The sequence below is a fragment of the Amblyraja radiata genome, chromosome 10 (assembly GCF_010909765.2).
Source record: "Amblyraja radiata isolate CabotCenter1 chromosome 10, sAmbRad1.1.pri, whole genome shotgun sequence".
NCBI lineage: Eukaryota > Metazoa > Chordata > Chondrichthyes > Rajiformes > Rajidae > Amblyraja > Amblyraja radiata.
Window position 1 is genome coordinate 39,500,937 of NC_045965.1, and position 27,387 is coordinate 39,528,323.

A 27,387-nucleotide genomic window follows, 5' to 3' on the forward strand; every position below is an offset into this window, starting at 1 on the left:
ATCTATGCACCTTAATGCTCTTCAAGAGCCAACACCACCTCTTGACCACTGCTTGATCTCAAACCGCCCTTGCATATTATTATTCTCCACACTGATTTCACAATAACCCTTTCTGGCTTAAGCCCTCCCTTCACCACCTCCAGTTTAAATTCCATTTGGAATATTTTGGAGGACCAAGAAACCAAGAACCAAGAACTGTCCAAGTGTTTCTCATTTGAGAATACAGATGTAAAGTTTTCCTTTGGTACCTCAGCTGCATCCTCTGACTCAAAGCACAAATTCTTACCTTATCTTTGAGTGGTCCTACATTCTGCCTCGTTACATGTTCATTTGATATTACTCAAGTGCTCTTCCCCCATCGTTGATCTGAATCATCAAAACCTGCTTATATTTTGTTAAAACTCGAAAAGCATATTTTATGCTTGTGACCAGAAATGAGTCTCTTTTTTTCAAATCACTTCTTCCAAACCCATTTCAGGATTATATCACAGTATCTTGTGATGCAGAGCAATGGTTTATTAATTTTGATATGGGAACCAAAAGCATTCTGAACCACGTGACATATGGGTAGATTTACCGTTCCACAGCAGTAGGTATGAGAGCAATAACATTTAATTATCCACCAAGCATCATTAATCATCTATACTAGTGCAATGCCTCACAATGCCTAATACTTACTTTGAGCGAAGCAGGGACAGGATACTGCCTTTACCTTCATGTCCTATTAGCCATGATATATAATGGAGTGGCTTTATCCTGAAAATAAATTTTTTTAAACTGTAAATGTTATAATAGAGGAAAGCATATTACCAAAACATGGCATAAGTAGCAGATATTCCCAGGTGCAAGATTTTCAGATAAAATAGTGACGATTAAAAAAAGATGGCAATACTGATTAAATATATAATTCAAACAATGAGAAGAATTGTTAGAATAATAATCTAATGAACTATATGGATTGAACTGGCAGTGAAAGCCCACTAGTCTCAATAATCAGCCCCATATAATATAGGAAGTATAATAAGATGATTTACAGAAGATAAAAAACAGCCATAATGTGAATTAGAATCTAAAGCTTTAAACTCCAGGAAGATATAGTTGATCATAAGAACACAAGGTTTTCACTGCAGATACTCTAAGGTACTCAGCTATATCAGATAAATGAACCACCATAATGTAATACAAAAATGAATATTACAAGTTTTAGTTTATTCATCTCATTACACCAACGCTGCATTGAACAATGCATTAAAAAGGATATAAAATACAAGCTATAAAAATTGAAAACCATAAATGCTAAAAATCTGAAATAAAAGTAGAACACATCAAAAATAAACAAGCCATCATTTAGTATCTAAGTCATAGGAGCAGAATTGGGCCAGTCAGCCCATCGAGTCGACTCCGCTATTCCATCATGGCTAATCTATCTTTTCCTCTCAACCCCAATCTCCTGCCTTCGCCCCATAACCCTTACTAATCAAGAATCTCCATCTTAAAAATACCCAATGACATACTACAGCCATCCATGGCAATGAATTACAGTTTCACTGCCTCCGACTAAAGAAATTCCTCCTCATCTTCTTTCTAAAGGCAAGTCCTTTTATTCTGAGGCTGTGCCCTCTGGTCCTAGGCTCTTCCACTTTTGGAAACATCCTCTCCACATCCACTCTATCCAGGCTTTTCATTGTTCGGTAAGTTTCAATGAGGTCCCCTCCTCATCCCTCTAAACTCTAACAAGTACAGGCCTTGTGCCATCAAACGCTCATCATATGTTTACCTAAGCATCCCCGGGATCATTCTTGTAAACCTCCTTTGAACCCTTCTCCAATGCCAGCACATCCTTCCTCAGATATGGGGCCCAATACGCCAAATGCAGTCTGACCAGTGCCTTATAAAGTCACAGTATTACATCCCTGTTATTATATTCCAGTCCTCTCAAAATAATTGCTAACATTTCATTTGCCTTCCTTACTACCAATTCAACTTGCAAATTAACCATTTGGAAATCCTGCACCAGCACTCAGATGTCCTTTTGCGCCTCCGATTTCTATATCCTCTCCCCAATTAGAAAATAGTCTATGCCTTTATTCCTACTACCAAAGTGCATGGCTGCACACTTTGCTATGCTGTATTCCATTTACCCAGTTTCCCAACCTGTCCAAGTGTCTTAAAGAAAATTGGCAGGTTTATAAATTTCAGGCAGATGCAAGTCCTCAGAAATATGTAAATAAATTCAGGTACAGGTATTCTATAATGCAATTGTTGCATTCCTAAGAAACCTCATGTTATTTTAATAAATGCACTATAAAAACAATTGTTTCAATGGGGATCAGGCTGTATGTTACTCCCTGGTCAACTTGTTCCTTCCCACCCAAACCACCCCCTCCCCAGATACTTTCCCCTGCAACCGCAGGAGATGCAACACCTGTCCCTTTACCATCCCCTCGACTCCATCCAAGAACCCAAACAGTCTTTCTAGGTGATGTAGAGGTTCACTTGCACCTCCTCCAACCTCATCTACTGTATCCGCTGTTCCAGGTGTCATCTTCTCTACATCGGCAAGACCAAGCGCAAGCTCAGCGATCGTTTCGCTGAACACCTCCCCTCCGTCTTAACCTACCTGATCTTCCGATGGCTCAGCACTTCAATTCCCCCTCCCATTCCCAATCTGACCTTTCTGTCCTTTGTCAGAGTGAGGCCCAGTGCAATTTGGACAAACAGCACCTCATATTTCGCTTGGGTAATTTAATAATAATGATAATAATGGATGGGATTTATATAGCGCCTTTCTAATACTCAAGGCGCTTTACATCGCATTATTCATTCACTCCTCAGTCACACTCGGTGGTGGTAAGCTACTTCTGTAGCCACAGCTGCCCTGGGGCAGACTGACGGAAGCGTGGCTGCCAATCTGCGCCTACGGCCCCTCCGACCACCGCCAATCACTCACACACATTCACACACATTCACACACAGGCAAAGGTGGGTGAAGTGTCTTGCCCAAGGACACAACGACAGTATGCACTCCAAGCGGGATTCGAACCGGCTACCTTCCGATCGCCAGCCGAACACTTAGCCAATTGTGCCATCTGTCGTCCCGTGAACACCCCAGCGGTATGAACATTGACTTCTCTAACTTCAGATAGCCCTTGCTTTCTCTCTCCATCCCCTCCCCCTTCCCAGTTCTCCCACTAGACTTACTGTCTACATTCTATCTTTGTCCCATTGTAATTTTATACCTGTAATACTGCTTCTGAGGTGGAAGTGCCCAAGTTATATTCAGAGAGTGAACATTCTTCACAGGGATAACTGTAAAATAAAATGGTGGTGATGTTTTTTCTAAATAAAATCATGTTTTGCATAAAACCTTAAACATTTATTTCTACTGCATCAAAGGGATACACTTGCTGTGTGATTGAGCATATCACCACATTAAGATTTGTAGCTATTTAACAATTGCTTTTTGAATACAGGTTCAATGAAAGCCTTCAAAATAGAACAAGCTCATTAGTATGGAAAAATAAATTCTGTAAGGCATCAAAACTTAAAAATGTGTTTCAAATGTAACTTCAAGTTAATTTGTTGTAAAATTTATGAATTATTCTTAATTTTTGCTTCCTCTTGAAATGGCCCCCTTAAGCAAATTCAAACGCATCAACTACGATGTTAATACCATAGAACACAAGCCAAAGGACACAATGCACAGCATTTTGGTGTACAACACTTTTTGTCATGCCTGGAAAACACTGCCAGGGATAGTAATGGCAAATGGAACTAGTTAGATTAGCATCACGTGTTTAAGAAGGAACTGCAGATGCTGGAAAATCGAAGGTAGACAAAAGTGCCGGAGGAACTCAGCGGGTGCAGCAGCATTTATGGAGCGAAGGAAATAGTAGGAAATAGGCAACTATTCGGGCCGAAACCCTTCTTCAGACTCATGGAGCATAGGAGGATGAGGGGAGATCTTATAGAGGTATACAATGAGAGGACTAGATCGGGTAGATGCAGAGTCTTTTTCCCCAGAGTTGGGGAATCGAGGACCAGAAAACATAGATTCAAGGTGAAGGGGAAAAGATTTATTAGGAATCCGAGAGGTAAAGTTTTCACACAGAGGGTATGGAACAAGCTGCCAGAGGAGGTAGTTGAGGCTGTGACTATCCCATCTTTTAAGAAACAGTTAGACAGGTACATGGATAGGACAGGTTTGGAGGGTTATGGACCATGCGCAGGCAAGTGGGACTAATGTAGCGGGGACATTGTAGGCTGTTGTGGGCGAGTTGGGCCGAAGGGCCTTTTTCCACACTATTAATCCATGACTCAATAACTCTATGATAAAAGAACAGTAAATTAGTTTCCAATAGTGCACATACCTCTGTAAAGTTTATTAAAAGCAGGTGTATCAAAGGGATCCCTGACATCGGAAAAATCTGGTTTGGATAAACCACTTCATGCAGAAAATAAAGATAAGAAAATATTTCAGAAATCTGCACAAATAATTACATTTGTCTGCTTTACAAATACAGTTCAAAACCAAAAATTAATTTATTTTACCAATATGTAACTAATAATACTATAACACAATAATATGATAAAGATAAATCAAGAGCTTTGGATAGGAAAGGTTTTGAGGAAAATGGGGCCCAATGGAACTAGCTTAGATGGGGCATCTTGGTCGGCATGGATGAAATGGGCTGAAGGGTCTGTTTCCATACTGTATGACTTTAGAGCTTAAGCCATTCTGTAAACTAACATAAATGTTTTATTAGGCTTTCCAAAATAGCTCATCAAATCCAATGACAAAGCAAATGATGCATACCAGGAAAATCTCTGATTCGGTAATTAATAACATTGATTTTGCTAATCTCATCCCAGGTGATGTTAAACTAAAGCTGCACAACATCCCGGATGAATCAGACCAAATTGCTTCAGTGTGTACCAAACAGCAGGCTGTACATGATCACCATTTCCCTACCCACAATAACCTATACACAGCCCTTTCATCAAAAGTCACGTCAAGGAAATAACCACAGAACAGTAGATAAAATTAACATTGAACCAATGGATTATTCAGCTACTATTTAAAAGACACTGTGAGGTCTGTTTTTTTTTTTTTAAATAGTGTGCTATTCCTGGATACATGGGTACTGAGATAATCCCATATTGTCCAGAGTCTTGACAACAAAAATGCACACCCTGCCCCTTGAAATACTCAACATTCAGTGAAGGGACACTCCAGTCACCAAAAGTTGTGCCAAAAGCGAATAGCAGTGGTGAGACTTCTCAAGAAGTTGAGGACTTTTGCATTTGTGCAAAGTGGGGAGAAAAAAGAGAACCGTAAGCAACGTTCCTTTTACTGATCATGTATTGACCCATTCATCAAGAATGTCCACAAGCAAGTAGCTAGAATAAGGTCACTATCAATGTTCATGCATAAATATAAACCATGTGACTAAAATATTAAAGGGTGACTATTACCCAAATGCTGTCGGAGAGCGGCCTTGTCGAGGGAAGTGCTTTGTGAGTCTTTGGCTCGAGAGTCATGGGCTCGAGAGTCTTTGGTGAGGAGGCCGAGGTGAGAAGACTATGCCAAAAGTTGAAGAGGGTGAGACGCAGTGAAGAAATGACAGGCACGCCAATTCAGTGTGATGCTTGCAGGATGTTGGACGTCAGGGACACTGATGGTACCTCTGGCTGCTACAACTGTGGAAAGTGTGTCCAGGTTCAGCTCCTGAAGTACCGTGTTAGGGTACTGGAGAGGCAACTGGATGACCTCAGGATCACCTGGGAAAATTAGAGATTCCTGGACAGGACCTACAGCGAGGTAGTTACACCGAAGTTACCGGAAGAGAGAAGGTGGGTGACGATGAGGAAGGGAAGGAAGCTTGGAGTGCAGGAGACCCCAGGGGTTGTACCCTCTTGGAAGCCGTCGGGACAGAAGACACTGCCAGTCTGAGCGGTGGACAGCTCTGCGAGTCAAAACATGGCGCTGAGGCAAAGCCGAAGAGACAGACGTCAGGCAGAGCTGTGGTAGTAGGGGACTCCATAGTGAGAGGTACAGACAGAGGTTTCTGTGGCAACAGGTGGGATTCAAGGATGGTGTGTTGCCTCCCTGGTGCCAGGGTCCAGGACCGATTGCAGAGCATCCTCAAGGGGGAAGGAGGGCAGCCGGAAGTGGTAGTGCATGTTGGCACAAATGTCGTCAGGAAAAAGTGGAAAGAGATTCTGCAGCGTTACTTTAGAGCTCAGAAGAAGGCTGAAAAGCAGGACCTCCAGCGTGGTTATCTCCAGTTTGCTTCCAGTTCCTCGTGCTGGTGAGGGCACAAACAGGGAGATAGAGGATCTGAATGTGTGGCTGAAGAGCTGGTGTAGGGGGCAGGGATTTCGATTCTTAGATCAGTAGGATCTGTTTTGGGATAAGGGTGAATTGTACAAAAGGGATGGGTTGCACCTTAACAGGCAGGAGACCAGCATTCTGGCAGGCAGGTTTGCCACTGCTACACGGATGGGTTTGAACTAAATAGTGGGGGGGGGGAGGGGGTGGAGGCAAATTGGAAATACAAGGACAGAGTTAAACGGAAAGAGAAAATAGGAAAAGTTAAGAAATACACCAGAAAGCTCACAAAGGCATAGGAGAGTAAAGCCAAGTGAAGTAGGAATCGATGTGAAAGGCGAGGCGAGTAATGGATTAAAGGTATGAATGTCCCAAGTAGAAGAAGTAAAGTGGATGAGATTGAGGCTCAGTTAGAGTTTGGTAGATATGACATTGTGGGGATTACAGAGACATGGCTGCAGGAGGATTGGGTCTGAGAACTGAATATTCAGCGTTATACAGTGCCCTCCATAATGTTTGGGACAAAGACCCATCATTTATTTATTTGCCTCTGTACTCCACAATTTGAGATTTGTAAAAGAAAAAATTCACGTGATTAAAGTGCACTTTGTCAGATTTTAATAAAAGCCATTTTTATACATTTTGGTTTCACCATGTAGAAATTACCGCAGTGTTTATACATAATCTCCCCATTTCAGGGCACCATAATGCTTGGTACACAGCAATGTCATGTCAATGAAAGTAGTCATGTTTAGTATTTTGTTGCATATCCTTTGCATGCAATGGCTGCTTTGAAGACCGATTCAGGGACATCACAGTTGCTGGGTGTCTTCCCTGGTGATGCTCTGCCAGGCCTGTATTGCAGCCATTTTTTAGCTTGGAAAAACTCTTTTGTTGCTTTAGCAGTATGTTTGGGATCATTGTCTTGCTAAAGAATGAACCTCCAGCCAATGAGTTTTGAGGTATTTGTTTGAACCCGAGCAGACAGGATGTGTCTATATACTTCAGAATTCATTATGCTACTACCATCAGCAGTTGTATTATCAATTAAGATAAGATAAGCCATAACATTCCCACCACCGTGTTCCAAGATGATGCGGTATACTTTGGATCTTGGGCAGTTCCTTCTCTCCTCAATATTTTTCTCTTGCCATCACTCTGATATAAGTTAATCTTCGTCTCATCTGTCCACAATACCTTTTTCCAGAACTGTGGTTGCTCGTTTAAGTACTTCTTGGCAAACTGTAACCCCGCCATCCTATTTTTGCGACTATTCAATGGTTTGCATCTTGCAGTGTAGCCTCTGTATTTCTGTTCATGAAGTCTTCTGCAGACAGTGGTCATTGACAAATCTACACCTGAAAAGTGTTTCTGATCTGTCGGACAGGTGTTTGGCGGTTTTCCTTTTATTATACAGAGAATCTTCTGTTATCAGCTGTGGAGGTCTTCCTTGGCCTGCCAGTCCCTTTGCGTTTAGTAAGCTCACCAATGCTCTTTTTCTTCTTAATGATGTTCCAAACAGTTGATTTTGGTAAGCCTAAGATTTGGCTGATGTCTCTAACAGTTTTATGCTGGTTTCAGTTTCATAATAGGTTATTTGACTTTGGCACAACTTTGGTCCTCATGTTGAGAAACAGCAATAAAAGTTTCCAACGGTGATGGAAAGACTGGAGGAAAGTCTAGGTGCTGAGAGCTCTCTTATACTTGCATTAAGGAGGTAATTAAACACACCTGAACAATTACAAACACCTGTGAAGCCATGTGTCCCAAACATCATGGTGCCCTGAAATGGGGGGGGGGGGGGGGGGGACGGACGGACGGACTATGCATAAACAGATTATGGAGTACAGAGGCAAATAAATAAATGATGAGTCTTTGTCCCAAACATTATGGAGAGCACTGTACGTCCTATAGAAAGGACAGACAGGTGGGCAGAGGTGGGGTAGCTCTGTTGGTGAGGGAAGAAATTCAGTCCCTTGCGAGGGGTGACATAGGGACTGGCGATGTAGAGTCGCTGTGGATAGAATTGAGGAATTGTAAAGGTAAGAACACACTAATGGAAGTTATCTACAGGCCCGCAAACAGTAGCCTGGATATAGGGTGCAGGTTGCAGCAGGAGTTAACAAAGGTAATGCCACTGTGGGAGGTTTTAATATGCAGGTAGACTGGGAAAATAAGGTTTCTTCTGGACCCCAGGAAAGGGAGTTTGTAGAGTGCCTCTGAGATGGATTCTCTGAGCAAAGAGAAGGCAATTCTGGATTTAGTGTTGTCTAATGAACCAGATTTAATAAGGGAACTCAAGGTATAGGAACCCCTAAGAGATAGTGACCATAGTATGATAAGTTTTAATCTGCAATTTGAAAGGGAGAAGGTTAAACCAGAAGTGTCAGTGATGCAGTTGAACAAAGGGGACTATGAAGGCATGAGAGAGGAGTTGGCCAAGGTTGACTGGAAAAAGATCCTAGCAGGAATGATGGTGGAACAGCAATGGCAGGAATTTCTGGGCATAATCCAGAAGATGCAGGATCATTTCATTCCAAAGAGGAAGAAAGATTCTAAGGGGAGTAAGAGGCAACTGTGGCTGACAATGGAAGTTAGGGACGGTATAAAACTAAAAGAAAAAGTGTATAACTTAGCAAAGAGTGGGGGGAAGTCAGAGGATTGGGAAACTTTCAAAGGACATCAAAAGGTAGCAAAAAGGGCAATACGGGGTGAAAAGATGAAGTATGAAGGTAAGCACGCCAAGAATATAAAGAAGGATAGTAACAGCTTCTTAAGGTATGTTAAGAGAAAAAGATTAGTAAAGACAAATATGGGTCCCTTGAAGGCAGAAACAGGTGAAATTATTATGGGGAACAAGGAAATGGTAGAAGAGTTGAACAGGTACTTTGGTTCTGTCTTCACTAAGGAAGACACAAACAATTTCCCAAATGTACTAGAGGACAGAGGATCTGGGGTGACGGAGGAACTGAAGGAAATACACATTAGGCAGGAAATGGTGTTGGGTAGACTGATGGGACTGAAGCCTGATAAATCCCCAGGGCCTGATGGTCTGCATCCCAGGCTACTCAAGGAGGTGTCTCTAGAAATCATGGACACATTGGAGATCATTTTCCAATGTTCTATAGATTCAGGATCAGTTCCTGTAGATTGGAGGGTAGCTAATGTTATCCCACTTTTCAAGAACGAAGCGAGAGAGAAAATGGCGAATTACAGACAAGGTAGCCAGACATCGGTGGTGGGGAAGATGCTGGCGCCAATTATTAAAGTAATAACAGCGCATTTGGATAACAGTAAAAGGATTGGTCCGTCAACATGGATTTACGAAGGGGAAATCCTGCTTGACTAATCTTCTGGAATTTTTTGAGGATGTGACATGTAAATTGCATGAAGGAGAGCCAGTGAATGTAGTGTATCTGGCCTTTCAGAAAGCCTTTGATAAGATCCCACACAGGAGATTAGTGGGCAAAATTAGAGAACATGGTATTGGGGGTAGGGTATTGACATGGATAGAGAATTGGTTGATAGACAGGAAACGGGTTCCTGTCAGGATGGCAGGCAGTTGGCGAGTGGAGTGCCACAAGGCTCGGTGCTGGGGCCTCAATTATTTACAATATATATTAATGATTTAGATGATGGAATTAAAAGTAACACAAGCAAATTTGCAGATGACACAAAGCTGAGTGGCAGTATGAAATGCGAATAGGATGCTAGGAGGTTGCAGGGCGACTTGGACAGGTTGAGCTAGTGGGCAGATGCATGGCAGATGCAGTATAATGTGGATAAATGTGAGGTTATCCATTTTGGCGGCAAGAATAAGGAGGCAGATTATTATCTCAATGGTGTCAGATTAGGAAAAAGGTAAGGGCAACGAGACCTGGGTGTCCTTGTACACCAATCACTGGCAGTGAAGAAAGCTAATGGCATGTTAGCCTTCATAACGAGAGGATTTGAGTAAAAAGGTCCTTCTGCAGTTGTACAGGGCCCAGGTGAGACCACATCAGGAGTACTGTGTGCAGTTTTGGTCTCCTGATTTGTGGAAGGACATCCTTGCTATTGAGGCAGTGCAGCGTAGGTTCACGAGGTTAATTCCCGGGATGGTGGGACTGTCATATGCGGAAAGATTGGAAAGACTGGGCTTGTATTCACTGGAATTTTGAAGGATGAGAGGATATCTTATAGAAATATAAAATGACTGGACAAGCTAGATGCAGGAAAAATGTTCCCAAAGTTGGGGGAGTCCAGAACCAGGAACCACAGTCTAAGAATAAAGGGAAGGCCATTTAAAACTGAGTTGAGAAAAAAAAAAACGTTTTCATCAGAGTGTTGTGAATTTGTGGAATTCTCTGCCCCAGAAGGCAGTGGAGGCCATTTAACTGGACAAATTTTAAAAGAGAGTTTGATAGAGCTCTTGGGGCTAGCGGAATCAAGGGGTATGGAGAGAAGGCAGGCACGGGTTCCTGATTATGGATGATCAGCCATGATGGCCTCCTCCTGCACATATTTTCTATGTTTCTATGAACCACACTTCATCAAGAAGCCAATATCTTCAGAAAAATACAAAAAATACATGCAAAAATGCATATTTTTCTCTTTAAATTATTAGCAGTAGATTAATGTTGCTTGAAATAATAATATATAGAACGTCCTACTTGTTTGGTATTTGAGAAAATATTTCTTTCACCCATGCTTCTAAGGTATCCAAGGTTTCTGCAATTGTTAGAAGGAAATAAGTATTACATCAACCAATCTCATCCTATATTGACCTAAACTATCTGAAACAAAAGTTTACATTGAACATTCAAAATTACTGATATACCCATGACATTTATAAATGTACATTATTAATTTTTTTAATAATTAACAAGCAATTCTTTTTTTTAAACTACTTCCATTCATGTTGCATTGAACATTATAAAATCACATGGTACTTCCATTAATAGTCAAATAATCACTATTGTAGGATCCAAAATCGAGTAAGCAATGAATATTCACCTTTTGACTGGACAGTCAGAGTCATGTAATGAGCAGAATAATGGCGCTTCCAAAACTCTTTAAGTCTAGCATAGGTATCAATGTTCTTCTCTTTTGGTGTATGCTTCAGAGTCTGAGAATTTCCTGTTAATATTACAAATAGATATGAATCATTGGAATGTAAAAGCAAAATTTACATATTCTTGATGGATAAGCAAGGTAATGCGAAAACGGACATCTTACCCCAAAAGAATTTTCCCATAGGATGGCCAGGTCTAGCAAGACTTCCAAATAATAATTCTTTCCTGCTCGAGTCAGAAGGTGTAGCAAGCTGAAACTCTACAAAAAGATTAGTAATGGTATTACATTATTAGTACACACATTGAAAGAAAATTCCTAACAATGGCACATATAGTCATTGCGTCTTGCAGCAGTCATAGATTCGTACAGCACGGAAAAAACTTCAGCCCACCTTGCCTATGTTGACCAAGATTCCCCATCTATATTAATCTCATATGTGGTACATGTCCCTCTAAATCTTTCCTATCCATGAACCTGTCCAAATGTATTCTGAAAAAATTGTTTTCCATATACACAGAAAAAGCTGCGCCTCAGATTCCTATTAAATTTTTCCCCATTTCAACTTTAACCTACATCCTCTGGTTGGTGATTACCTAATACTGGATAAAAGACTGTCCATTTACCCTATCTACTCACATCATGATCTTATATACCTCTAGGCTCACCCTTCCTCCAGTGATCCAGCACCTCATCCGTGTCTAATGATGATTAATACATGTCAACCAGGGCACCTGCAATTTATTTTCTAGTTTCAAACAGTATCCTTGGATATACCAGCTCAGAGCCATGAGATTTATCTACTTTCATGCACCTTAGGACATCCGGCACATCCTGGACTGTAATACTTAATGAGACTTTGTTCGACTTAAGACTTAAGGGCAGGTTATAGTTAAACCTTACTTTTAACTCTATGAATTAACATAAGGTACTAGAAAAAACATGTACATTGAAATGGTACTTTACCACTGTCCACAGCCTCCACTTCCCGATCAATGGTATCTTGGATCATTAAGGGGCCAATGAAGAATTGTGCCCATCTGAAAAAAATGGACATTGAGACAGAATTCTTAGTAACGATGCTGAACAATACTAGAATTGTTAGTGCTCACTGTCATTTTCCATGAAACTTACACCAAAATCAAGATTTTCACTAGCATGAAAATCAACAATTTCTGGCAGCAATTTGCCACTAACCAACAAGCTATGCGAAAGCCTCTCTCATTGCTCCCCCTCTCCATCTCTACGAACATGTTTCACGCTGGACTTGTGCCTCCAGCTCTTCACCCTCCTCTCCTCATCCCCTACTTTCAGTCGGAAAGGGTCCCGACCCGCAACGCCATTCATCGTCTTTATCCGGAGATACTGCCTGACCCGCTGAGTTACTCCAGCATTATGTGTCTATCCTCATGAAGCTTACCCTGACATACATAACGTAGATTAAATTTGCATACTTGAATTACGAATTTGGTAGAGTACTGTATAGCAGGTCCAATGAGGTACAAGAAATGTTCTATTGATTGAAGGGAACAATTGAACAAAAGCTTAGGTAAAAAAAAAAGATTTGTGATTTAGAAATTCTGTAGATAGGTTTTTAGTTGAAAAATACTTCCAACTCTTCCCAACAAGGTTTAAAAATATTTAATGTCTTTTAATTTTAATGTTTAAATGTTTTAAAATTGTTTTAGAGCAGCTTTTACATCCTTCATGGTTAATATTTTTATTTACATTTTTCAAAGTTTTTGATTTGTTCAGAATAATTCAAATTGCTTTAAAATATTTTAAATTTTTGGTTATCTGAGGCTGTTGCTCAGATATCAAACTTTTACTGTTTGCAGAAAGAGACTGCGTTGGCCACTCCATGCATGGCATGCCTTATGGCACGTAGAATTTCTCCTACATATTTTATTAAGAGTGCTGTATTTTTTTCAGTCCTCTCTTTGGATATTTAAAATGATTTCATGTTAAAATGATTCAGGCAACAGCCAGCTACAACAAGAAAATGCAAACCAAATCTCTGGTGCTGTTTCAATGAGAAGTCACACAGCGTGACACAACACACCACCAGTTTAAACCCCAAAATCCAGGAAGAACAAATACCAATTTCAACCCAATTCTATCCAAGAAGAAATCTTTGTGGATATAGACACGCCAAATCCGAATATGCAGGACCAGTCCAGTATGTAATTTAATCTCCCTTTTATAGATGAAACTGGTCTAGCATAACAAATGAAATTTAATACTGATAATGCATTTTGCATAACTGAAAATTTGAGATACAAATACACAGACTAGAGTTGAATTACAATAGTGAGATTTATTTTTTAATGGAATCAATGAGTTACAATAAAACTTCTGATAAATAGGAAATGTAAAAAAGCAAATAAAAATGAGTGCAATACAGATTAAAACAAATCCGACAATGGTGCTACCATGATCCATTTTGATCAACATGCCATAAAGTATAGTTTTTGGACCGATAAGATTATGAGGTAGCTAACAAAAGAAAAGTTTTGCAGATGCTGAAAATCTAAAATAAAAACATAAATGCAAGGAATATACAGTGGGTCAGGTGGAATCTGTGATTAGAGATCATTGTTCAGGTTGTTGACCTTTGATCAAAATCTTGTTGATCAGAACGATCATCTCCGATTCTCATTCCACGCACAATGTCAGTGTTTCCCCCCCCCCCCCCAGAAATAGATCTAAACTGATCCCAAAATGAACAGGATTATTTCAATTGTGAAAAGATAAAACTAAAATCTACCACCATCTTCCAATATCCAATTCCTTGGGCAAAAAAAACCCCAAAACCTTTTCTGCAATTTAAAGCTAACTTCTTCTCTCATTTTCCAACTCTGATGGAAGGTCTTCAAATCAAAACATAATTTTTCTACATGTGTCGTCCGATCTGCTGACTGCTTGCTTACAGCATTTAGTTTTTGAGTTAGTTTTGAGGTAGAACGGAAAAATGCCCTTCGGCCCACCAAGTCCATGCTGACCAGCAATCCCTGCACACTAACACTATCCTACATACACTAGGGACAATTTACAATAATACCAAGCCAGTTAACCAAACAAACCTGCAAACATTAACTTTGGAATGTGGGAGGAAACCAGAGATCTTGAAGAAAACCCACGCGGGTCACAGGGAGAACGTACAAACTCCGTACAGACAAGCACCCGTATTCAGGATCGAACCTGGATCTCTGTTGGTTTAAGGCAGCTACTCTACCGCTGCGCCACCATGCCACCCTAAGCATTTATTTTTTACATTTCAGATGTTATCGCATCTGTGATTTTTCAATTACATCTGTGCCTAACAATAAGACAGTAAATCAAAAAAGCTTATAAGTTATAGAATATATGCTTACCTTTCAAGGGAAGCCTTGAAGTACTTTCTCTGGATGTCAAACTGAAATACAGTGCGCTCACAATCAGTTGATGCATTATCACTACCACCATGTTTTTTCAGGAAGGCATCAAAACCATTTTCATCGGGATATTTTTCACTCCCCATAAAGACCACTGCAAAAAACAAAAATGCATACAGAAAACAAGATAGTCATAAAAATACAACTAAAAATGAATACAATTGATTCAAATTATAAAGTAACATTCTTGATAAAGAAATAAAATTTCAAAGCAGAACCGAATTAAATCCTCTCTAGCTTACTTTGACATTCAGACTTTATAATATCCACTGTAAAAGAAGCAACATCTATATATTAAAAGCACTTGGCAAAGTGAGGTAGTCTGAATGGCTATATGGTGCTGATAATATGTTGCTCAAAAGCTAAATTACTTTTTCACTGCTGTCAATGCAATATGTCAGAAATTAATGTAAAGTATCAATGTACAAAAGATGCAAGATCAATATGCCATATAGGACAGAGAAATTAAGTATTCAGCATACCATAATTTACATCAGGAACATTTTTTCTACTATCTGTGTTTCATAATGACTTGCACAAAAATGACACTTTTACAGAAAATGCCTTAAGGTTCTTAATGAAAATAACAGAATAATGAACAACAATAGAATGACAGGTGATTAGGATCAAAAATGAGGATTGAAGAGGTAAATTTCGAAGATGGAACAGAAGAAACAAAGAAACAGAAACACAGAAAATAGGTGCAGGAGCCAGCACCACCATTCAATATGATCATGGCTGATCATCCTAAATCAGTACCCCGTTCCTGCTTTCTCCCCAAATCCCATGATTCTGCTAGCCCCAAGAGCTACATCTAACTCCCTTTTGAAAACATCCAGTGAATTGGCCTCAACTGCCTTCTGTAGCAGAGAATTCCACAGATTCACAACTCTCTGGGTGAAAAAAAATGTCCTCATCTCAGTCCTAAATGGCCTACCCTTTATTTTTAAACTGTGACCCGTGGTTCTGGACTCCCCCAATATCGGGAACATTTTTCCTGCATCTAGCCTGAAGAATTGTATATGTTTCTATAAGATCCAATATAAGACAGGTGATTCTAAAATGCATGATAGCTACAGGTGGAGAAAATGTTGTTCTAACACGGAAATCTGGGAGAGTTTCAGTTAACGGCAAGCGACAATGGGGCTATTCTGCAGCTCAAAATCACCATTCCAGCAAGACAAAAGGCAAGTTGGGCAAGAGGTTGACAGATCAACAAACATGTATTCAAGTACTTAGTTTCAAACTTCATGTTTGCACTGCAAATGTTAGCAAGCTGCAGAAAATAGAAAATAATTAACTGAAGTCCCCCCACCAGTTGAATATTAGCAATTAATTATAAATCATATTTCCTCTATTTTTCCAAATATACCAGTAAGATTCATCCAGATTCACTAACATCTAAAGTTAACTTTGCACAAAAGAATCAAGTTGCTTCAGTTCATGATATATCAAGTACAACACAACACAAATTTCAGTATTGACTATAATAGAAATCACAAGAATACACAATGTGAATGACATTTAAGGATTTACTCTCACATTTACCAAAGCTAAATTATAAAACAGTCTTAACTCACTGTGTTCCAAAAAGTGTGCCAATCCTGGAAGGTCATCAGGATCGCTAAAACTTCCAATCCCCACACAAAGGGCAGCTGCTGACTACAAACAATGAAATACATTAGAAATGTTTTCTATTCCCTAGTGTCAAAGATTCTCCTACATTGTGGATAATAATAAGTAAACAATCAATCAACTGATATTCTATATATTGCTGCTACAATACATGGATATCTCACATTTTCTACCAAAGCCTGATGACTTAGAGACTTCCTCCAGTTTCAGATTCAACTTTAATTGTCATTGTCAGTGTACAGTACACAGACAACGAAATGCAGTTAGCATCTCCCTGGAAGAGCGACATAGAATATGATTTCAATAAATAAATCTGTTTACATGCATACAGTCATAGACTTCTTTTTTCCTGTGGGAGGAGTGTCCGGGGGGGGGGGGGGGGGGGGGGGGGGAACAAAGAGACCTGTAGCGCCTCCCGGATGGTAGGAGGGTAAACAATCCATGGTTGGGGTGAGAGCAGTCCTTGGCGATGCTGAGCGCTCTCCGCAGACAACGCTTGCTTTGGACAGACTCAATGGAGGGGAGCGAGGAACCGGTGATGCGTTGGGCAATTTTCACCACCCTCTGCAGTGCTTTCCGGTCGGAGACAGAGCAGTTGTTTGGTTTAACACTGAAACAAAAATTTATCTCAAAAATAAAGGTTTTCAGGCTAATAAAATATCTCCATGTCAATGGTACTCATTTGAATTCCCAGAACCTTAATCCAATGACAATTAAACAATGGTGTGCCAAGTAAAAACAATGTACCCTGTTTTATGGGGTGAATGAAGAAAACAATTCTATAAATCAAAGAATACACATATTAAGCAATGACTTAACTCCAAGAAGACCAAGGAGCTCATTGTAGACTTCAGAAGCTCTAGGGGCGGCACGCACATCCCCATCCATATTAACTGGACGGAGGTGGAACGTGTCTCCAGCTTCAGGTTTCTGGGGGTCAACATCTCAGATGACCTCTCTTGGACCCACAATACCTCAACACTGGTCAAGAAGGCTCACCAGCGTCTCTTCTTCCTGAGGAGACTAAAGAAGGTCCATCTATCTCCTCAGATTCTGGTGAACTTCTACTGCTGCACCATCGAGAGCATCCTTACCAACTGTATCACAGTATAGTATGGAAACTGCTCTGTTTCCGACCGGAGAGCACTGCAGAGGATGGTGAAAACTGCCCAACGCATCACCGGTTCCTCACTCCGCTCCATTGAGTCTGTCCAAAGCAAGCGATGTCTGCGAAGGGCGTGCAGCATCATCAAGGACTGCTCTCACCCCAGCCACAGTCTGTTTACTGTCCTCCCATCCGGGGGGCGCTACAGGTCTCTCCGTTGCCGGTCCAGCAGGTCCAGGAACAGCTTCTTCCCTGCAGCTGTTACATTACTTAACTCTGCACCCCCCCCTATACTGTACACTGCACAATGACAATAAAGTTTGAATCTGAATCTGACTTTCAAGCTGAAGAAAGGCATGAGGCAGGCAATTGAGACAAGTGTTTTTGCAGCAAACATTTAATAGACTAGTAAAAGATTCATTACCTGCTTTTCTGATCTCTTTTTCCCACTGCAATAGTGCTGTGCATCATCATCGTCTTCATAATCATCAGATGAATATTCATTGGAATCATCATTCGACATACTCTCAGAATCATCATCATCACTCTCACTTTCCTCTTCCTCAACCTGCATTTCCACTTCAGACTTACCAATGGACATATCCGAGATTAAGAGTGCATTTAAACCATTTCCTAGTTTGATATATCTGAAAAACATTGAGAGCATTTTTAACAAATTACTTTTTATATAAAATGTACTTCATGTTACAAGGATAAGCTATGTAAAAATGGTAAAATGTCAATAAATATATTGTATAGTTTTAAAATATTTATTCTTATTTATTTATTCTGAATCATCACATTTATAATTGTTACAGCCTTTTCTATTCATGTGCTGAAACCTTACGCTTAACCAGACAAGACAGAATTGCACGAGCATGGAGATGGGATTTTGAAAGCAAGAATAAGGTTTTTTTTTTATTTGGATGATGCTTGAAGATCATAGAATATATTATTTCAGTCTGAAAAAGGGCCCCAACCCAACGCATTGCCTACCCACGCTCTACAAAGATGCTAGCTAACCTCCTTGAGTTACTCCAGCACTCTTGTGTGTTTTTTAGTAAGCCAGCATCTGTAGTTCCTGGTGTTTAATAATTTTCCACACTGGCATCAAATAAATACATGACTTGATATAATTTATATTATAATATTAAAATATATTTATTTAGGATAGGCAACTTTTGCAGATGTGTAAATAGCAATCTAGCTAAGCACACAACTTCTACAACCTTCAAATATCAATGTTTATTTCAATATTTCCGTAGATATTTTACTCATGCAGTTTCTCTCAAAAGGTCTTGCTGATAATCCGAGTTTCTAAATAATTTCTGGATCTCATTTTGGCTAAATACACTTCCACACGGCAGAGTTGATAATTGTCACATCTGTGGAATCTTTTAGGTTCCTGGGACCTTAAGTGGGAGGCTACCATCGACTCCACAGTCAAAAAGGCACAACAGAGGTACTTCCTGCGGCAGCTGAGGAAGCACAATCTGCCACAGGCAATAGCGGTCCAATTCTATACAGCCATCGTAGAGTCTGTCCTCACCTTCTCCATCATGGTCTGGTTTGGCTCACCCACCAAGCACGACATCCAGAGGCTACAGCGAATCGTCCGATCAGCTGAGAAGGTTATTGGCTGCAACCTTCCCTGCATTGCCGAACTGTACACTGCAAGGGCCAGGAAGCGAGCAGGTAAGATCATCTCTGACCCCTCTCACCCTGGCCACAAATTCTTTGAATCACTTCCCTCTAGGAAGGCGACTCCAGACTGTCAAAGCTGCCACAGCCAGACATAAAAACAGCTTTTTTCCACGAGTAGTAGCTCTACTCAATAACCAAAAATCTGTAGCCTCCTTTTGCTCTGGTATTTTATTTAATGCACTAGTTTAACCAATAATGTTTTATTATTAATGTTTAATGTTTTATGTATCATTCTTAATTGTCACTATATGTCATGTTGTCACTTGCGGGCAGAGCACCAAGGCAAATTCCTTGTATGTGAATATTTAGCCAATAAACGTATTCATTCATTCATTCATTCATTCATTCATTGTTAACACAAAGTCTTTATCATACTAAATAAAAATGCCACTTTGGCTCACCGGTGCCGAATGGGACTGAATTGGTACCAATACATATATGGAAATATTGATACAGATAATTGATGTCTGTGAAAAAGAATTTATATTTCTCATCCCAGTTCAGGATCACTATTTGGAAATCACATTGTGATTACTTACACGACAGTCCCTGTGTCTCAGTGTTTTCACGATTCTTAAATGTTCTGAGGTCACAAATTCATTAATGAATGAATCCATTAATGAATGGAACAAAATCTGAATGAAACATTTTCTGGAAGGAATCAGCAAAATGCAGTTTTTTTGCTGTCCTAAATAATAAAACTTCCCCATGAGAACTATCTACCAAAGAAAAGGGGAAGAAGGCGCTTCTCAGTCTTATTATTGTAACCTCCATCATCAAGTCGGTCAATAGACAACAGACAATAGGTGCAGGAGTAGGCCATTCGGCCCTTCGAGTATTCAACGTGATCATTGCTGATCATCCACAATCAGTACCCCGTTCCTGCTTTCTCTCCATATCCCTTGACTCCGCTATCTTTAAGAGCTCTATCTAACTCTCTTAAAAGCATCCAGAGAACCGGCCTCCACCGCCCTCTGAGGCAGAGAATGTGAAAAAGTATTTCCTCATCTCTATTCTAAATGGCTTACCCCTTGTTCTTAAACTGTGGCCCGTGGTTCTGGACTCCCCCAACATCGGGAACATGTTTCCTGCCTCTAGCGTATCCAAATCCTTAATAATTTTATATGTTTCAATAAGATCTCCTCTGATCCTTCTAAATTCCAGATTATACAAGCTCAGCCACTCCATTCTCTCAGGATATGACAGCCCCACCATCCCAGGAATTAACCTTGTCAACCGACGCAGCACTCCCTCAATAGCAAGAATGTACTTCCTCAAATTTGGAGACTAAACTGCCACACAATACTCCAGGTGTGGTCTCATTAGGGCTCTGTACAACTGCAGGACCTCTTTGCTCCTATACTCAACTCCTCTTGTTATGAAGGCCAACATGCGATTCGCTTTCTTCTGCTGTACCTGCATGCTTACTTTCAGTGACTGATGAACAAGGACCCCCAGATCCCTTTACCCAACGTGACACCATTTTGATAATAATCTGCCTTCCTGTTTTCGTCACCAAAGTGGATAACCTCACATTTATCCACATTAAACTGCATCTGCCATGCATCTGCCCATTCACCCAACCTGTCCAAGTCACCCTGCATCCTCATAGCATCCTCCTTACATTTCACACTGCCACCCAGCTTTGTGTCATCTGCAAATTTGCTAGTTACTTTTAATCCTTTCATCTAAATTATTATCATCATTATCATTATCATCCTATATTGTCATCTTGCAAAGCAACAGTTGTACAGTGCAAAATGAGAAGACGTTTCCCAGGGAATACCGGAGCATCGCACATAAAAACGTAAACATTTCACGCATAAAATAAAAACGATTAAAAAACAATCCAATTCCTGATAAAACAGTACGAATAGTTAAAAAATAAAAATAAATAAATTAATATATATTATAAATAGCTGCAGTCCCAGCACCGAGCCTTGCGGTACCCCACTATTCACTACCTGCCATTCTGAAATGGACCCTTTAATCCCTATTATTTGTCTGCCAACTTTTTTTCTATCCATGCCAGCACCCTACCCCCTATACCATGTGCTCTCATTTTGCCCTCTAATCTCCTATGTGGGACCGTATCAAATGCTTTCTGAGTCCAGGTACACTACATCCACTGGCTCTCCCTTGTCCATTTTCCTAGTTACATCCTCAAAAAATTCCAGATTAGTTAAGCTTGATTTCCCTTTCGTAAATTTATTGCTCGTATTCTATGTCGCTCTTCTAAGGAGATGCTAACTGCATTTCGTTGTCTCTGTACTGTACACTGCACAATGACAATAAAGTTTGAATCTGAATCTGAATCTGTAAATCCAAGCTGACTCGGACCGATCCTGCTACCGCTATCCAAATATGCCACTATTTCATCTTTTATAATTGACTCTGAGGATTCGGATTCTTTTAAGTCAATCTTTAGTTTAATAAAAATCAATACAAACACTTGTTACAACGTAACAATTTCTATTACAGCGCTGTAGAGTTCTTAGCACTCGCCACACAAGCCAACAGCTCCGAGGTTCAAGTTCTAAGAACTGACTAACAGTCCAGAAATGCAAAGATTATATAGTGCTTAATAATAATAATACATTTTATTTATGGGCGCCTTTCAAGAGTCTCAAGGACACCTTACAAAATTTAGCAGATAGAGTAAAAACATGTAAGCGGAATGAAATAAATAGTAAAGACATCACCAGTACACAAGTTAAAGACAGAATTCAATCCAAAGACAAAAATCAAAAACACAATATGAAGAGAGAGCAACGGCAGCTAAAGCGCGCCAGCGTACACTCTCCCTTCCGGCAGCCATCTTGGACACAGAATAAAATAATCATTTACACACAAAAAAACATCCCCCCACAATGGTTACCACCGTGGGGGAAGGCACAATGTCCAGTCCCCATCCCCAGTTCACCCATAGTCAGGCCTATTGAGGCCTCCACAGTTGCCTCTACGGAGGCCCGATGTTCCTGGCCGTTCTCGCCGGGTGGTGTTGCTCCGGCGTCGGGAGAGTCCTCACAGCGGCTGGGACGGCTGGAACGGCCGATTCCCTACCGGAGTCTGTGGCATTCCGAAGCCGACAGGGCCGCGTCGGTTGGTGCTCCGAGGCTCCCGATATTAAAGTCGGCGGCGCCGCCGACCGCGGCTGGCCGCCGACCGCGGCTGGCCGCTCCACAGTCCCGCAGCTCGACGGTGTTGATCACGGCGGTCTCAGCATACCGGAGCTCCAGCGCGGCGACCCAGGCAAGGCATCGCCCGCTCCGCGATAGCGCTCCAGCGCTGAGCCGCCACCGAAACTGAAGGTGCTGGGCGGTCCCCGCCAGGAAAACGCCGCTCCACTCCCGCTGGTAGGCCGCAAGGACGGGTTGACGGTGCAGCCCGGGGAAAAAGCTGCCTCACCGACCAGGTAGGACCTAGAAAATAGTTTCCCCCTTCCACCCCACATAAAAAAGTCAAATTCCCCAACAAACATAGGACAAAATTCCTCAAAACTAATAAAAAAAGTGAATTGAACGGACAGCTGCTGGTTAGCAGCCGTTCCCCAGGATGGCTCCTCCTCCTTAAGCATCCGTATACAATATTACAATATGGTACGACACATTCTATCCTATCAGCATTGTCATTAGGCACAGCTTATTAGCATCATCCAATCACCTAAATTAACAAATATAATTTATGTATTTGTTATCATACACATGCAATTTGTACAAACAGTTGTACAACTTCGTTTATCTAGGTAGTGAATCATTTTGCAGTTTGGGTGTTACTCAGGTACAGGCAAGATGCGTCCTACACAGCATTCATCACTGTGGTGGAAGGCACAGAAATTGGCCAGTCCTCCTCCATTTTCCCCCGTGGTCGGGACCTCAACCCTCCGCAGCCGTCGCTGCGGGCGTCCAGATGATGAAGGACAAGGTAAAAGTCCAGGTAAGTCCAGGATCGGCTCTTCCCCACCGGAGACCGCGGCTTCAGGCTGGTGTAGGTCGCAAGACGGCGGTCGAAGATTTAAAGTTCCCGCCGCAGCCAGAAGCACCGCAGACCCGACAGACGAAGCTCCCCTCCAGGGACGATGGTAAGTTCACGCCGGGCCCGCGGTAGAAGTTGGCCGCGGGCCGGCATTCGGAGCTTCTTCTTCCCCCCGGGTCCCCCACAATGGATCCCGGGCTGTAGACGCCGCGCCAGCTGGAGTTGTGCAGACCGCGGCTTCAGGCTGCCGGCTGACGCGGGCCAGCGAAACGGAGCGCTCCTCTCCGGCGAACCCCAGCGAGGGCTCACCCGCTCCACGCCGAGAGTCCACGCTGCGCCCGCCGCTGAAGTCCCGGGCCCGTCTCTGGGAAAGGCCGCGCCGATCCTTGTTGTTAGGCCACGGGGGAGGCGACCTGGAAAAAGTCGCCTCTCCGTGGAGGAGGCGACCAAAGCGGTTTCCCCCTCACCCCCCCACACCACCCCCCACACAAAACACACAAAGAAACATTAAAAACATACATTAAAACATACTAAAAAAACAAAAAAAGTAGAAAAAAACGGACACGCTGCTGACAGGGCGCCGGCTTGCAGCGCCCCCACTGTTTTATTCTTAATACCACAACTCCAGCATCTTCTCCACCACCAATGTCAGGCTAACTGGTCTATAATTCCCTGTTTTCTCTCTCCCGCCTTTCTTAAAAAGTGTGATTACATTAGCTACCCTCCAATCCACAGGAACTGATCCTGAACCTATAGAACATTGGAAAATGATCACCAATGTATCCACAATTTCTAGAGCCACTTCCTTAAGTACCCTGGGATGCAGACCATCATGATTTGGGGATATATCATCCTTCAGTCCCATCAGTCTACCCAACACCATTTCCTGCTTAATGTGAATTTCCTTCAGTTCCTCCATCACCCTAAATCCCCTGGCCACTGGTATATCAGGGAGATTGTTTGTGCCCTCCTTAGTGAAGATGGATCCAAGGTACCTGTTCAACTCATCTGCCATTTCTTGTTCCCCATAATAAATTCGTCCTTTTCAGTTTTCAAGGGTCTAATTTTGGTGTTAACTAATTTTTCCCTCTTCACATACCTAAAGAAGCTTTTATTATCCTCCTCGTCTTTTCTCCCTGTATTGCCTTTTTAGTTATCTTCTGTTGCTCTTTAAAAGTTACTCAATCCTCTGGCTTCCCGCTCATCTTTGCTATGTTATACTTCTTCTCTTTTATATTAATACTGTCCTTGACTTCCTTGTCAGCCACGGTTACCCCTTACTCCCCTTGGAATCTTTCTTCCTCTTTGGAATGAACTGATCCTGCACCTTCTGTATTATTCCCAGAAATACCTGCCATTGTTGTTCCGCTGTCATCCCTGCCAGGGTATCTTTCCAGCCAACTTTGGCCAGCTCAAATTGTAGAATAAAACTTATCATATTATGATTACTACCTCCGAATGGCTCCTTTACCTCGCGTTCCCTTATCAAATCCAGTTCACAACTCGCGTTCCCTTATCAAATTACACAACACTAAACCAAAATTGCCTTCTCCCTGGGAGGCTCCAGTACCAGCTGTTCTAAGAATCCATCACAGAGGCACTCCACAAACTCCCTTTCTTGGGGTCCAGTACCAACCTGATTTTCCCAGTCTACCTGCATATTGAAATCTCCCATAACAACCGTAGCATTACCTTTACGACGTGCCAATTTTAACTCTGGATTCAACTTGCACCCTATATCCAGGCTACTGTTTGTGGGCCTGTAGATAATTCCCATTAGAGTATCTTCACCCTTACAATTTCTCAGTTCTATCCATACTGACTCTACATCTCCTGATTCTATGTCACCCCTCACAAGGGACTGAATTTCATTCCTCTCCGGCAACAGAGCTACCGCACCCTCTCTGCCCACCTGTCTGTTTTTTCGATAGAATGTAAACCCTTGAATATTGGGTTAATTGGGTATAAGCTACACCCGGTAAATAGTTAGATTTAACCCGTTCTTCATGTGAATTTCCCATCCTCCTAGAGGGGGAAATGCTCTGGAACTTCATCAGGCCACCCTCTCCCCATCCTTGCTCCGGCCGAGACAGCCCCTGACATGTGACTACATGGCCGCTGCCTCTCTTTACCTGTACTCTTTAGGGTCACTGGGAGATTTGACAATGTCCGGATCGCCTCGGTTATTGTTGGGTTTAGAATCCTCTTCCTCCTCCGATCCATGATCCACCTTCTGGCCCGAATCCCTGGCGGCCGTTTTGGATTTATTCCTGACAGGCATTGCCAGGCCACGCCAGCCAACCCGGCGAGAGATGGTGGATGCGCTCGCCGCGGCCCGCTGCCACCCGCTGCAACTCCCCGCCCAACCAAACCTGCAAGCGGCGTAAATACTGCAAAAGGCCCTTTAAACAATCGAATCAGCTCCGCTGCGGTGAACAGATAAATGCCGAGTGTGCAGGGAAGGGGATGTGGCGTGGATGGGGATCTCTAGCTGGAGAGGGCGCTTGCTGACCCCTGGCTGACCCCACCGTCTTCATGAATCGCCAAACCGTCGGCAGCTCTCACTCAAACCGACCGAGCAGGAGCCGCCTGGTCCCGCCCACCTCGTTCCGATTGGCGCTTTTGTATAAAGCGCCAGATCCGTGCGGTTATCTCGCCCGTCAATCATTAATGGTAACCATGAAGTTAGGTTGCAACGGGCAACCGGAGCTCAGTGACTCCAATGGGAAACGGCATCGTGGCGCACAGTTTAAAGGTAGGCCGGGTGGCCGGGCAGGCAGTCAGGCTAATTGGCCTGTGCAGCACTTTACGCAGAACAAGAACCTCACTCTGCTGACTTCACGTCCCCAGTGTCATTCAATACACCCTCGCATCTGTAACATTTAAGATGGGACCAGGTTCCTTGCGCGGTTTACAACTTTCTCATTAAATTGTTTCCTCTGGCCCCACGTGCAAAATGGGTGACTAATGGAAGAGATAAGCAAAATGAGAAAGGAGGCAAACCCACTGGATGTTTTCAAGAGAACTCTTTTAGCGCTTTAGGACTTAAGGAATCAAGGGATATTGGAGAAAAAGCAGGAACGGGGTAATGATTTAAGATGATCAGCCATAATCATATTGAATGGCTGTGCTGACTCGAAGGGCCGAATGGCCTACTCCTGCACCTATGTTTCTATGTTTACGGGAAAAGAGCGCCTGTCGGCATTAATATAAGACCCTGAGTTTTTGGAAAAAATATTTATCAAGTAGTGAACATTTTGAATTTTCCACGCATTTTCACCTTTTTATTCACCTTCATAAAACGCTGATCTGGAGTACTATGTGCAGCTCACATCTTCAGTTTCTCGTCTCATTATCGGAGGGAAATCAAGCATTAGAGCGGGTACAGAAAAGGTACACAAGAACGGTCTTCAAGAAAGGGCCAACCCTAAACGTCTCGGTGTAGGAAGGGACTGCAGAAGCTGGAGTAACTCAGCGGGTCTCTAAACGTCTCTGTCCATTTCCTTCCACGGATGATGCCTGACCCGCTGCGTCCCTCCAACATAGAAACATAGAAATTAGGTGCAGGAGTAGGCCATTCGGCCCTTCGAGCCTGCACCGCCATTCAATATGATCATGGCTGATCATCCAACTCAGTATCCCGTACCTGCCTTCTCTCCATACCCTCTGATCCCCTTAGCCACAAGGGCCACATCTAACTCCCTCTTAAATATAGCCAATGAACTGGCCTCGACTACCCTCTGTGGCAGGGAGTTCCAGAGATTCACCACTCTCTGTGTGAAAAAAGTTCTTCTCATCTCGGTTTTAAAGGATTTCCCCCTTATCCTTAAGCTGTGACCCCTTGTCCTGGACTTCCCCAACATCGGGAGCAATCTTCCTGCATCTAGCCTGTCCAACCCCTTAAGAATTTTGTAAGTTTCTATAAGATCCCCTCTCAATCTCCTAAATTCTAGAGAGTATAAACCAAGTCTATCCAGTCTTTCTTCATAAGACAGTCCTGACATCCCAGGAATCAGTCTGGTGAACCTTCTCTGCACTCCCTCTATGGCAATAATGTCCTTCCTCAGATTTGGAGACCAAAACTGTACGCAATACTCTAGGTGTGGTCTCACCAAGACCCTGTACAACTGCAGTAGAACCTCCCTGCTCCT

At 42.2% G+C, this 27,387-nt stretch overlaps 1 protein-coding gene across 1 annotated transcript in view; it reads right to left on the reverse strand.

The window, feature by feature from the left end:
* The window catches only part of nrdc (nardilysin convertase), a 75,703-nt gene extending 49,862 nt beyond the window's left edge, over nucleotides 1-25,841 (reverse strand). The window contains exons 1-11 of the mRNA XM_033028584.1: nucleotides 25,369-25,841; nucleotides 17,982-18,204; nucleotides 16,398-16,479; nucleotides 14,758-14,911; nucleotides 12,350-12,423; nucleotides 11,549-11,644; nucleotides 11,327-11,449; nucleotides 10,984-11,041; nucleotides 4,371-4,444; nucleotides 3,240-3,309; nucleotides 679-756 (exon numbers count right to left, since the gene is read on the reverse strand). Coding sequence (XP_032884475.1) covers nucleotides 679-756; nucleotides 3,240-3,309; nucleotides 4,371-4,444; nucleotides 10,984-11,041; nucleotides 11,327-11,449; nucleotides 11,549-11,644; nucleotides 12,350-12,423; nucleotides 14,758-14,911; nucleotides 16,398-16,479; nucleotides 17,982-18,204; nucleotides 25,369-25,517 — 1,181 coding nt within the window. The 5' untranslated portion in view covers nucleotides 25,518-25,841. The remainder of the gene's footprint in view (nucleotides 1-678; nucleotides 757-3,239; nucleotides 3,310-4,370; nucleotides 4,445-10,983; nucleotides 11,042-11,326; nucleotides 11,450-11,548; nucleotides 11,645-12,349; nucleotides 12,424-14,757; nucleotides 14,912-16,397; nucleotides 16,480-17,981; nucleotides 18,205-25,368) is intronic.
* Nucleotides 25,842-27,387: the final 1,546 nt, after the last annotated feature.